The 13405-nt window shown below is 50.2% G+C and overlaps 1 protein-coding gene across 3 annotated transcripts in view; it reads right to left on the reverse strand.

Moving 5' to 3' along the window:
* LOC103393806 (tenascin-like) overlaps positions 1-13390 on the reverse strand; it is a 15593-nt gene extending 2203 nt beyond the window's left edge. The window contains exons 1-12 of one of the 3 annotated variants that reach the window (XM_017040888.2): positions 12607-13390; positions 11671-11898; positions 11250-11292; positions 10949-11170; positions 9013-9918; positions 7523-7638; positions 6919-7072; positions 6502-6771; positions 2529-5972; positions 718-840; positions 498-641; positions 40-159 (exon numbers count right to left, since the gene is read on the reverse strand). In XM_017040888.2, the coding sequence (XP_016896377.1) occupies positions 40-159; positions 498-641; positions 718-840; positions 2529-5972; positions 6502-6771; positions 6919-7072; positions 7523-7638; positions 9013-9918; positions 10949-11170; positions 11250-11292; positions 11671-11805 (5677 nt within the window). In that variant the 5' untranslated portion in view covers positions 11806-11898; positions 12607-13390. Of the gene's footprint in view, positions 1-39; positions 160-497; positions 642-717; positions 841-2528; positions 5973-6501; positions 6772-6918; positions 7073-7522; positions 7639-9012; positions 9919-10948; positions 11171-11249; positions 11293-11670; positions 12533-12606 lie in introns of those variants that run through there. The other 2 variants (XM_025064902.1, XM_025064903.1) reach the window with 2 other exon arrangements.
* Between the last annotated feature and the right edge of the window lie 15 nt (positions 13391-13405).

Raw genomic sequence — 13405 nt, forward strand, 5'->3', positions numbered from 1 at the left:
GGGGGGGGGGCAGTCTGACCTGATGATGTCATAGTTTACCTGGACCTGACCCATAAACGATGGTGTACTGATCAGCGGCAGCTAGCCCTGGACGCCACAACAACAGCGCTCCAGAGTTGGTGACATTCACAACGCGGAGGTTGGTGGGAGGGTCCGGGACTGGACCGAACGGGTGGAGGAGGGGGCGGGGCAAATATGTCAGAAAAAAATGACATGAGTTTAAAATGATGTTTAAATTTGAATGAAATATCGACAACTGGAAACATCTGTGGTTAAAAGAATGGTGTCGGCTGAGCTAGCCAACTTAGCTCAAAAGGCTAATGCTGGTTCCTAACATGAGCTCTTGCTTCACTCACTTAGCCTTAGCCTAGGCTAACTTCACCTAGCTAAGGAGGTTTTTACAGTGATGCAGTGACGCAGTCGTGGTCCGGCTGCACCGTTGTTAGCCACACTGTGTTTTAATATTAGCTTGATGCTAAAACAACCGTCACACTCACGTGTCTTCACCAGATGGTTGACTGGGTCGCTCTCTTCCGTCCCCAGGGTGGACACGATGCTGACCTCGTAGGTTGAACCCGGAGACAGCTGTGAAAGGCCGACGGACGAATCCACGGAGTCCAGGGACACCGACACCGGTTCCCCTGCAGAACCAGAACCAGGATCAGTCCCAGATCCTCCATTCATGAGGATATGAAGAACCTAAAGTTCTGTTCTGACCGTCACGGGTGTTGGTGTAGGTGACTTTGAACCCGTTGACTCGACTCTTTGGTTTGGTCCAGGACACGGTCACCGAGTTCTCCGTCAGCTCACTGAAGAAAATGTTAGTTGGAGGTTCTGGACCTGAGTGACGTCAAGAGCAGCGATCAAAATGAGAACATCAAATTAGAGAAAAGAAAAGTCAGAGAAAACGGGAGGTCAATGGATTAGCGACCTGGATTAGCGACCTGGGCTAACTCTTCCACTCCCACCAGAACTACGCTGCTGTAGGAACTCCACCTGTGAGCACTAAAAACTGTTCTGTTACACTTTGAACCCATCAGTCCCGTATATTGTTTATGGTGTAAGCTAGCAGAGTAGCAGTGGTTCTCCTCATCACGGCTAACTAAGATGATTAGCTTTATAGATAAACAATGACCCTAATCAATACAACCACTCGCTCTGATTTGCTGATAAAATACTAGCTGTCCAATAGTTACAGTTCACTTCCTGTGCCTGACCAACTGTTAGCTACATTAGCTTAATCCAACTAAAAACATTAACCTGATGATGATTTAACTGAAGCAGTTGGACAAAAAAAAAAAATTTATTTAAAACTGCTTCAGCAACTACCGTTAGCAACAGTAACTAACTTAGCTTGTACCGCTAGTAAATACTGGCCCCGTAGTTAAATTTAGACGAAAATGTTCTTAGACATATTTACAGTATATATGTACCTGTAGACATATATATATATATACTGTATATATATGTCTGACTGCTACATGTATACTGTATATATATACAGTATATATATAGTATACAGTATATATGTAGCAGTAGACATATATATACAGTATATATATGTGTATACTGTATATATATACAGTATATATATAGTATACAGTATATATGTAGCAGTAGACATATATATATATACTGTATACAGTATATATATAGTAGACATATATACTGTGTATATATGTCTGACCATGTGCAGTCAAAGGACCAGTGGCAGCAGAGTGTGGTCCTGGAGACAAAGGGCAGAAGACAGAACCGTTAGCTGAGTCAAAGCTGGAAACAAGTGGAGTGAAAATGAGGAGTGCAGGTCACATGACGAGAAACGCTGAAAGATGATCACTTGACGACTGAGGGTAGAAACAGACGGGTTCGTTATTCTGGGCTTCACACTTTGATGGAATCGCAGGTGTGAAGTTGAGGTTTTTTGAGGCACCTGAGGTTGGGACTGGAAAGAAGGAAAGAAGTAGGAGCCACTCACACTACCATTCACACAACCATTCACCCAACCATTCACACTACCATTCCCACTACCATTCACACTGCCATTCACACAGCCATTCACACAGCCATTCACACAACCATTCACCCAACCATTCACACTACCATGCACACAACCATTCACACAGCAATTCACACAACCATTCACCCCACCATTCACACTGCCATTCAAACAACCATTCACACTGCCATTCACACAACCATTCCCCCTACCATTCACACAACCATTCCCCCTACCATTCACACTACCATGCACACAACCATTCACACAGCCATTCACACAACCATTCACACAACCATTCCCCCTACCATTCACACTACCAGTGAATGAACACACACAGAGGGACCAGCAGTTAGAGCTGGGGATTGAACCTCTGACCTTCCCATGCTGGATTCAGTCCCTCAAACAAAGCTTCAAAAAACCTGAACCTGATGGAGTAAAGACAGAGGAGCAGTGATGGAGGACAGAGCAGGAGCAGGTTGTTGAAGACATCTCCTCACCATCAGCACTCCACCATCACGGTGCCTTGTACCTGTACTGATGACCAGCTTGTGTAGTCTGGACAGAAGACCAGGACCATTTCCAAGAAAGGTCACAGCGTACTCAGGCCGAGGTCGAGGTCGAGGCCGAGGTGAGTCCTCCTCCACGGGGAGTGGAGCACCAGGAGGTGGTTCTCTGAAGGAAGGTTTTTGTTGACCGGTTGTTGTTTTACGATCCTGTGTTGCTGGACTTTCAGATGTTCTGTTTTTATCTTTAGGAGTCCTACCTTCAGACTCCTCTCCCCCTGCAGGCCGTTGTCTGTCCTGCTCCTCAGAGTCTACTTTTTCTAGATCTTTCAGATGTTCCTTCTGCGTTGGTCTTTCTTCTTCTTGAGCTTCTTTTCTTGTAACTTTTGGGTACCCTCCCGGTGGTGACTTCCTTATGGGTTTGTGTCCACCTGCGGTCTGGTTTACATGGTCTGGATTGGACCCGTTTGATCTGATCACAGGTTTGAAAGCAGCACCTCTGAGTTTCCCAGTCGGAGCAGAAAAACGCTCTGGTTTTGGACCCTGCCCCCTTTGGTTCCAGCTGATGTACTTCCTAATTTGGCTGTGTTGACTTCCTGAGAGGTTCCTGGGTTCATACGGTCTCTTTGGGAGTGAGGCCGGTCTTAAGAGCCGTGAATCAGAGGAGGTTTGTTGGACCATTGATCTCTGTTGATGTTTCGGTACCAGGTTTTCACCTTTGTTACGTTGGGTTTCTGAGGCCACGGGGGAAACGGTGGTTCTGGATTCTTCTCCTTCAGCTTCAGTGGTTTGGACAGGAACATTCTTTAACTGATCACCCTGTGGACTGAGGGTGGTCTGTGGTCCTACAGAAGAACTCTCTGGATCAGTCAAGTCTGTTGGGTTAGATCTTAGAACCCCACGACTTTTAGCGGTACTCTCCCTTTCCTGTTGACCTGTCGGACTTTTAGTTCCCTCATTTAGTTTTCTGATGGGTGAAGGTCTGCGGACAAATCCCCCATGTGGATACGGAGGTCCCTGCGCGTTCAAACGGTCTCCATTTTGAGCACGTCGACTAGACGGTCGAAGACGTGGGATATTCTTAATTTTGGTGGACAGACGATGATGAGACGGAGCTCTCGTAGCTTCAAGAGTCTGACTTACGTTGTGGGACACAGACGAGTCTTTCATGAAAGTATCTTCTCTTAGTCCTGGTTTATCTTGAAACAAAAAGGATTCCTGGACAACAGGAGGTGTTGATGATGGAGCCGGTTCTTCAGTAGAAGAAATCTGGTTTGTCTGCACCTCAGGCCTCGGAAGTACCGGCCTGGGTGGACGAGTCAAAGGCCTCGAAGTAATACGAGTTCTGTTCGGGAAAGACCCTAGGTTTGGAAATGCCTTGCGAACATATCCATCCTTTGGAAACGGTTGTCGAGATGGGATTCGTCCTCTTTCTGTCTGCACTTTATTCTGGTTTGGTGCAGCTGGAGCTGCCTGGTCCTCATGGAGACCCGGACCCACAACAGGGTGGGACTCTGGTTCATTCACAGGACTGTGTCTGGTTTCTGTTTCTCCACCAGGGATGGTGTTGGTGTGAGGAGCAGGGAGAGGGTGAGGACGTCTTAAAGTCCTATTTCTGTACAAACCTAAATTTGGGTGAGGACGACGTACAAAGCCACGCTTTGGAGGTGCTTGTTGGGGAAGTGGTCTTCTGCCTTTTCCTGTGGAGGGTACTTCCTGTCTCTGGTCTGGTGACCCCACGTCACGTTTGCGGGAATCAAGTGAATCAGATTCGGCTAAGCTGGAAGAGGACGATGAAGATGGAGGAGATTTAGATGATGGTGTTGTAGCTGTAGACACAGATGAAGGTGGGGTTAGAGTCGACAAAGACGAAAGGGTGGACGGATGTGGGGTTGGGTCTGCGTCTGATGGAAGTGAAGACGTAGAGATCGACGGCAGACGTGAGAAGGATGAAGACAATGAAGACTGAGAGTTTGAGGACTGTGAGGTGGGTGAGGTCAGAGGTGAGCGTGAAGTCGCCGGGGGAGACAAAGGCTTCGGGACTGTGAAGGAGGGAGATGATAAATGTGAGCTGAGTGAGCCAGGAGATGACTCCTGGGACAAGAAGTTAGAAGATGGTCGTGAGACTGATGAGGAAGACGAGAACGAAGACGAGCGAGAGTGTGACGGTTGTGAGATCAGTGAAGACGAGGATGACTCTGAGAAGGTTAGGCTAGCAGAAGGTTCAGATCCTTTGGAAGGTGACGAAGAGTCAGAGTCAGAAGAAGGTGAAATGGAGGAGCGTGAGACCAGCGAGGACAACCGCGGCGTCGACACTGATGAGGACGGAGAAGAAGAAAGAGAGTTTAACGTGGATGAAGATGAGGATGTGGGACTGTGAGACCTCGAGGGTCGATCGGACGACTGTGAGGTGGAGGAGGACGGAGGTGACTTTGGTGTTCGTAAGACTGATGAGGAAGAAGAAGAAGAAGAAGAAGAAGAAGAAGAAGAAGGAGAGTTTAATGTGGATGAAGATGAAGAGGAGGATGATGATGATGAGAATGAGGACAGAGGTTTCAGTCCGGTTAACACCGTCTTCCATGCCGTGTCTGCCTCGACAGGAAGCTTCGACGGTTTCGACAGGTGAACTGAAAACGTTGTGACGTTCAGTTTGTGATAGGTGTCGGTCAAGAGTTTGGGGAAAAGATCAGGGGAAAGGTCCAGGTCTCTCGGTGCAGAAGGCTGTGGTCCGTCAGTTCCGGTAGAACCTGGATCTGGATCTGAACCCAGGGAGTTCCCTGCTTGAAGCGTTCCGTCCCTGCTGCACCCGCTGCCTCGGTTCTTGAATCTGGAGGAATGCGTCACCTTAACTTTGTTCAGGCATTTCTTCTCCACCTGTGGGTTAGTACCAGTTGGTACTGTTGGCGATGGACCAGGGAAACCTCCATGTCGTGCCGTACCAACTTCTGGTTCCTTCTTTGAGACTTGTCTTTGTACTTCTGATGTCATCGGCTCAACGTTACGGTCAGCGTCTTTGCTGGAACCTACAGTTGGAGGTCCTACCAAATCTTTGTTTTCTAGTCTGGAGGCAGCTGGTCCGGGGACTTTTGGAACTATGGGCTTCTTCTTTTTCTCAGCAGAGGGGGGAAGAACCCTTTTCTCTCCTGCTACAAATCTAGTTTTGTTAACAAGGACAGAACCTGGAACTTTTGGTCTCCTGAGCAGCGTGAGTCTTTCAGGATGTGTGGGTCGGCTGAGGTTCCTGACCGGGGTCCGACTGACCAAGGGTTTACGTTTTGTTATCACAGAGGCGGAGGGGTCTCTGGGGGCTCCTCCAACATCCACAGTAGCAGCCCCTTTCTTGGCCCCTCCCTCCTCCTCCACTTGTGATGGTGTAAATTCTGGGTTCTTCGTGTCGTGACCTCGTCCTTCAGACCGGAGCGTGACCTGCAGAGTCAAAGGTGCCGAGCTACGCCACGGATGTGTCACTCCTAGAAAACATAAAGGACCCGTGTTAAGAAAAACAGAAGAAATAAGTTATCAAAGATAACATTCAGGTCCAAATGGCCAGAGAACACCAGGGGGCGCTGGTGCACTGATAAGACAAGCTGCAGCTCCCACTGCTAACTTGAACCTGAAAGGTGAGGAAGTCTGCTGATGATTTAAGAACTCTTCAGATTCTGCAGGTTCCTGAAAATCAAACAACATGGAGCTCAGATCCTGAACCCGGGACCAGGAGAAGGTCCAGCACCTGGACCCACCAGGCTGAGGTCCAGCACCTGGACCATGGGCACATTTGAATTCTGAGATCAACAACCTGCAGGTCAGAAAAACAAATGTCAGCTTAAATATCAGGACCGAGCTGCAGAGAGAAGGTCCAGGTCCAGGTCCAGGTCCAGGTCCAGGTCCAGGTCCAGGTCCAGGTCCAGGTCCAGGTCCAGGTCTCTACCGGACTTACACACACACTCCTCACACACCATCGATGTCACCAAAGGTCACTGACCTTCTCCTTAAACTCACCAGGAACAGTTTGTGACGACGCAGCTTCGCTCTTCTCGTCATCCTTCTCTGCGACAAGGATGATGTCATACATATGCCCCGCCTCCAGCTGCCTGATGTGGGCGGAGTTTTGACCGGCTGGGACCGTTATATTCTGACTCTGCCCAGTTCCGTCATTAGGAGTGACAGTCAAACGGTACCTGTCAATCTCACCCTGGGACTCCTCCCACTGGGCGACAGCGGTGGTTGAGGTGGTTTTGACCACGTGGAGGTTGGACGGAGGTGAGATGGCTGTGGGCGGAGACAAGAAAATCAGAGATTTTAGTTCAGACCAGAGTCCACAGATGAAGTGTTCGCTGACGGAGACACTTCAGTCGATCGTTCACCCCTTGGTCTTGGTGTGAAGCACCAGACTAAATAAAGTGTGTAAATTCTCACAGGTGTAGAAATCAGTGGAACTCTCAGCTCCTCTGCGCCCCTCGATCTCTCCACTGATGGTGGCGCTGTACCGCTGGCCTCCTGATAGTCCGGTCTGAGTGAAGCTGGTCCGAGTTCCTTCCACCCGAGAGCTCAGCTGCTGCTCACTGTCCTGCTGCTCGACACAAAACAAAGGAAAACAAACCTGGACGATGACCTCAGCTGGTAGAGTCTACGTACAGTCGCAGCAGTCTGTCAGTCTGTGTCTGACGTCTGGGGACAGACTAGAACTAAAACACAGGATCAGGGGACTGGAACTAAATGTGTCTCTATGACATCACAGCTGAAGTGATGTCATCGCCGGTGCTGCTGCAGTGTTGTAGCCTGTGTGTACACGTTGCCATGACAACGGTACATCCTGCCACCTCCCTCTCCTCTGTCTCTGCTCTGTTTCCGTGACACGTTGTTGTTAAAAACCTTCAGTGTTTCATTAAAACGGTGTCACTGAAGTTGGTCCAAATGAAAACAGCGTTTGTCTTTTCTACAAATGACTTCCTGCTCTGAGCCTCACTGTCCCCTCAGACTACTGGACCGGGGTCTGGATACGTCCAGGACCATCACCCACCTGGCTGTTGAAGGTGATGAGGTAGGTGTCATAGTGAAGGGGGGGTGGAGTCCAGACCAGAGTGGCAGAGGTCTCTGAGATGTCCTGAGTCTTCAACTGAGAGACGCCTACCATGACTGAGGACAGAGACAGAGACAAACACAAACACATTTTTATCTACATTTTACTATAAGAGGAGAGGGGGGGGTCAAGGGGGGGGGGTGTTCAAGAGTCCCCATCTGAACAATGGTGGGTACTAAGTCAAAGGTCAAAGGCTGATGGGTCTGATGTGGGTCAGGGTCAGGGTCAGGGTCAGTTTTCTCCGTGGACTCTGGTCTGGTGCTGTGAGCGGTTGCCAACAGTTGGTCTTAATTAGCTCCGACTTTTACCAAATGGGTGAAAAGTTCTGATGATTCAGGAACTCTTTCTGGACCCGGTCACTTGAACGTTGCCCAAAAACATGAGCTAACGTAGCAACGACCACATTTAAAACATTAGCACTGAAGAAAACACAAGGAGTGGGCGGAGTCTGGGGTCGTCGTCACATGACCTCCAGACATGTGGAACGTGTCCATCTGGGCGTCCTGTGTGTCTGTGACGTGTCAATCAAAAGTGAGTAAGAAACGTTAAAAGCTGATGCTAACCATACGTACAACATCCTAGAATCAAACCTACAGCTACGGCTAAAGACAAACTAGCTGAACGCTAACAGCTAAAATCTGAACATAAGACAGATCTCAGCGCAGGTGAAACGTCTCGCTCCTGAAGAGATGCTCAAGGTTAATGAACTCATTCCTAACTTTCTAAGTCTGACCTCTGACCTTTCTTAACTGTTATAAATACATGTCTAACATTATACGCCAACAATGACCTGTGAGGGTTGTCGCCCCCCGGTGGTCGTCTGAGTTACAGCTCAGCAGCTGCAGCCTGTTGTTATTGAACCTTCTTCTATAAACAACAAAAAAAAAAACACTGAAGAAAAGTCAGAGAAACGTGGACCAATCAGAGTTCTGTCCACGACAACACGTGACCAAACTGATGAGGAGGAGGAGGAGGAGGAGGATGTTGTGAAACAACAACCAAAGAATGTTGTGAAGTGAAGTGAAAACGTTAGTTTCTGTGACAACAAAACAACAGATGTGTCTCAAACAGCAGGGCGTGGCCCTGAGTCATGGCAGCTGCTTCGAGCTGTTGGACCTTTTTCCAAGTTTTTTCAACAGCAGAGGAGCCGCGACCCAGCTTGTGATTATCATCATCATCATGTTAGCGCGGTCACGTCGATCCTCGCTGCAGTACGCAGTCCAAACACACGGTGGGATCTGAACATCCAGCATGTGTCTGTGGGTGCTTCAACCTCAGGTCAGCGGCCCGGCCGGACTGACACAACTGGGTCCAAACTGTGGTTCAGATTAGAACTTCATCATTTTCTGTTTTGACTGTTAACACTGGGCCAACTCCAACTGAACAGTGGGTGGCGCTCTGGAGTAAGTGTGGTGGTGCACTGGACTCACCTGTGTCACAGTGGGGTCCTGTCCTGCCGTCCACACACCGGCTGCAGTCCAGTCCAGTGAATCCAGACCGGCAGACGCACCTGCCTTTGATGCAGCGCCCCCTGTCTTTACAGTCGTTTGGACAGACGTGGGTGGAACAGTCCGCACCCGTGAAGCCACCGTCACAGACGCACTGGCCGTCCACGCAGCGCCCCCTGCTGCTGCAGTCACCAGGACACGTTGTCTCAGAGCAGTCCTCTCCACCAAAGCCGTCGCCGCAGACGCACTGGCCGTCCACGCAGCGCCCCCTGCTGCTGCAGTCACCAGGGCAGCTTTTTTCTGAGCAATCGTTGCCGAAGAAGTCGTCGCCGCAGACGCAGCGGCCGCCGACGCACGCGCCGCGACCGCTGCAGTTGTTCGGACACGTTCTGTCCAAACAGTCTGGGCCGCCGAAACCATCCGCACAGATACACGCACCGTGAACACAGCGCCCCCTGTTGTTGCAGTTCTTGGGACAGGCCTTGTCAGAGCAGTCCGGTCCGGTGAAGCCACGGTCACAGACACATTTACCAGCGCTGACGCACCTGCCGCGACCGCTGCACTTTTTGGGACACGTTTTCTTGGAGCAGTCGGCTCCGCTGAATTCTGGGCCACAGACGCACTGTCCTTTGACACAGCGCCCCCTGTTGGTACAGTTTCTGGGGCAGACTTTTTCAGAGCAGTCCACGCCGGTGAAGCCGCGGTCACAGACACAAACTCCGGCCACACAGCGCCCCCTGTCACTGCAGTTCCCTGGACACGTCTCCTCAGAGCAGCTGGCACCGGTGAATCCAGGGTCACAGACGCAGAGTCCGTCCTCGCAGCGCCCCCGGTGGCTGCACTCGTGTGGACACTTGACCTCCTCAGGTTTGTTGGAACAGCCGGCGCCTGGAGCAGACGGAACAAAACGCTGTTGTTATCTTACATCACCAGCAGGGGCCACTGTTGGGGGTCTCAACAGCAGCATTTATTTAAAGTCTCATCAGGACATGTCCATCAACCGTCTTCTCCAAGTCTTCCTGTGGGGGGAGTCCCCCCCCCCCCCCCCTGACCCCCCCCGTGATCAACAGCTGGTTTTGGAGGAACTAGTCTGACAGTTGACCAGGTTCTAGTCAATGACTGGTCAATAAGACTGGAGACAGTTGACCTTTGACCTGAGGACAGGACAGAGGAGACTGAGACATCCAGAGCATGTGTGTGTGTGTGTGTGTGAAAGACAGGGTGGAGCAGATCTGCATCACTGTTGGAGGAGACGATGATGACATCACTCTGGGCAGTGAAGTGAGGACAGACACACACACACACACACACACACACAAACAGGGAAATAATTAGTCCCTGATTGGAGCAGATTTAGGCCCCGCCCCCTGACTGAAACATGTGTCGCTGTGGAAACAAAAACAAAAACATCCTGTGGAGTCACACTGAAGGAACAGTCTACATTCTCACCACTAGGTGTCACTCAATTTAAACAAATGGACAAGATAAAGCACCATCTCACCCCTGTCTCTCACCCCCGTCTCACCCCCGTCTCTCACCCCCTGTCTCACCCCCTGTCTCACCCCCTGTCTCACCCCCGTCTCACCCCCGTCTCACCCCCTGTCTCACCCCCGTCTCACCCCCTGTCTCACCCCCGTCTCACCCCCTGTCTCACCCCCGTCTCTCACCCCCGTCTCACCCCCGTCTCTCACCCCCTGTCTCACACCCTGTCTCACCCCCTGTCTCACCCCCGTCTCACCCCCGTCTCACCCCCTGTCTCACCCCCGTCTCACCCCCGTCTCTCACCCCCTGTCTCACACCCTGTCTCACCCCCTGTCTCACCCCCTGTCTCACCCCCGTCTCACCCCCTGTCTCACCCCCGTCTCTCACCCCCTGTCTCACACCCTGTCTCACCCCCTGTCTCACCCCCGTCTCTCACCTCTGCTCTCCTCTCCAGAGCAGCAGTTGCCTCCACACTGCCCCCTGATGGTCGACACCTCCTTCTCCAGACGCTCTAGTCGTTCCAGCAGAACCGTGAAGTCGGATTCACAGCCACAGGTTCCCGGACCTGGACCTGGACCTGGACCTGGACTTGATGGAACCAGTTTGATCTGATGAGTCAGGAAGAGAGAAGAACCAGGGACCAGGTCCAGTTCTTTACCTGAGGATCAGGACCAGGAGATTTGGTTTTTACCTTGGAACATTCAAACAGTTCTGGTTCTGAACATCTGGACTTTTACCTCCTCTGACGTCAGAACTGTTGGAGATGTCGGAGACGATCACCTGCGACAACAGTGGCACAAAAGTCGTCGACAGTCAAGAAGTGTTCAGGCTGAAAGACCAGGTGTCGCTGGTCCTCCTAAAAAGTATTAGGTGGAACCAGAACTACGGACCGGACCTGGATCCTATGTCTCTGTGATTCTAGCTAACGGAGACGCCACAGCTGCTGGTCCACCGCTGCCTCCGGTGGTCAGTGTGTGTCACTGCAGTCGATCTGAACAAAGGATGTCAAACAGTGCAGTGACGGAGCAGCAGTGGACCAACATCTGGGTCCCAGACCGGGTTTGGTACGGGGACACGGATCGTATTCCTGACGTTCCGCTCCGATCCTCGACGGCTGAAAGAAAAAAAACTACACAGCGATCGTGTCATAGAAAGCACCTTGATCGTGTCCTCTCTGGTGTCCCTTGGTGTCCTGCGACCTTTGACCTGGACTTCCTGTGAGGTTGAAAGGGCCGGGTCGACGTGGCTAATTAGATGGAGGAGCAGGAAGAGGGCGGGGCTTACGGAGGGCATGGCTTCGTGAGAGCTGAACCTTTGAGTCGGTGAAAACAATGTCAACGTCTGACCAGCAGGGGCCAGCGTCTCGGCTGCTTGGTTCACGTTCTCCTGAGACAAAGACCAGATCAGAGGTTTGGAGGGTGCGTCATGTGACCGGGGTCATAGTTCATAAGGTCAATAACCAAGTTAGTGGTTAACTGTTAACTGACATTTCTATACTAGTACTAATAACAAACCAACATGATGACATCACAGCCAGGTCAAAGGTCAACATGAACGTTATAAAACAAAGTCAGTTTGTGCTGCAATGGAACACACGTGTCAAACTCTGGCCCGGGGGCCAAATCTGGTCCGCAGTATAATTATATTGGGCCCATGAGAGCATATCAAATGTGTACCAGAGTTGGCCCCCGCCCCCCAGTATAGTATTAGCGGTGTGTTTCCTGTTATAACTGGTTGTTGGTCTGAGAGTAAAAATGAACAGAAACAGAATCAAACGTTTGGTTTCTCCTTCCATGTCTTTATAACATTAACCCTTTAGTTCCACAGGAAACACCACGACATGAAACACCACGACATGAAACACCACGACATGAAACACCACGACATCACAGACAGAAGAGAAACATCAACGTTTACAGACGACGTTTTTACTTTTAGTTTTTACTTTTGGCCCAGAGTGAATTAGAGTTCACACCTCTGGACTGGAACCATCGGTTCAATCATCAGATCAATCAGTTATTAATGAGAGGAGCAGGAGGAGCAGGAGGAGCGGGAGGAGCAGGAGGAGCGGGAGGAGCAGGAGGAGCGTCTTACCTGATCTGAGAGCAGCTGCAGTTTGACTGAGGAGCAGAGAGACGGACGAGGAGGAGGAGAAGGAGGAGGAGTGGAGTTCTCTCATAAGTGAAGAATTTCATCTCTCTCTCTCTCCCTCTGTTCTCCCCCCACGCCCCCGTGACGTCATCACTCCCCACGTCTGTTGGGAAAACAGAATCTGGAAAAAAGTTTCACTTTTGTTTTTCTTCATTTTCAGAGAAAAACCTTGAATTTTCTCATAAATAAATGGAAGTATGACATCACTGATGACATCACAGTCACTGGTTCTGTTGGATCAACCGGTGTCTAGATCCTTCAACTAATGGGTTAAACATGAGGTCAAAGGTCAGACGGTGAGAAGAAAGAATGAAGGTGTGAAGACGACCAAACCTCACGGAGAAAATCAGAGATTTTAGTTCAGAGAAAACAGTGAAGGAAAATTTGGTTTAAAAGGATTAATTTAAAACACATTTTATTTTATAAAACATACTTTACTGATAATTCAGAGAGTAAACAATGGAGACTTTTTCTATAAATATTTAGAATATTTGGACCAGTGGACTAAAATCTAAAACCATGAAGTGACGCTGAACAGTGGATCAAATCTTTTTATTCAGTGAAATTCATTTCCAACCTGAGCTGCCATTTCTCTTCAAGGAACAAACCTTTAATACAATTCACAGAAACAAAGTCTGGCTGTGGAACCAAACCCCGGGTTTGGTACCTCCCAGTGGACCGCACCACCTGCAGGAAGGTCCGGGGGGGGGGGGGGGGGGGGAGGGGGCGGCGCGCCGGCGGG

Source organism: Cynoglossus semilaevis, chromosome 18 (assembly GCF_000523025.1).
Source record: "Cynoglossus semilaevis isolate Cse_v1.0 chromosome 18, Cse_v1.0, whole genome shotgun sequence".
Taxonomy (NCBI): Eukaryota; Metazoa; Chordata; class Actinopteri; order Pleuronectiformes; family Cynoglossidae; genus Cynoglossus; species Cynoglossus semilaevis.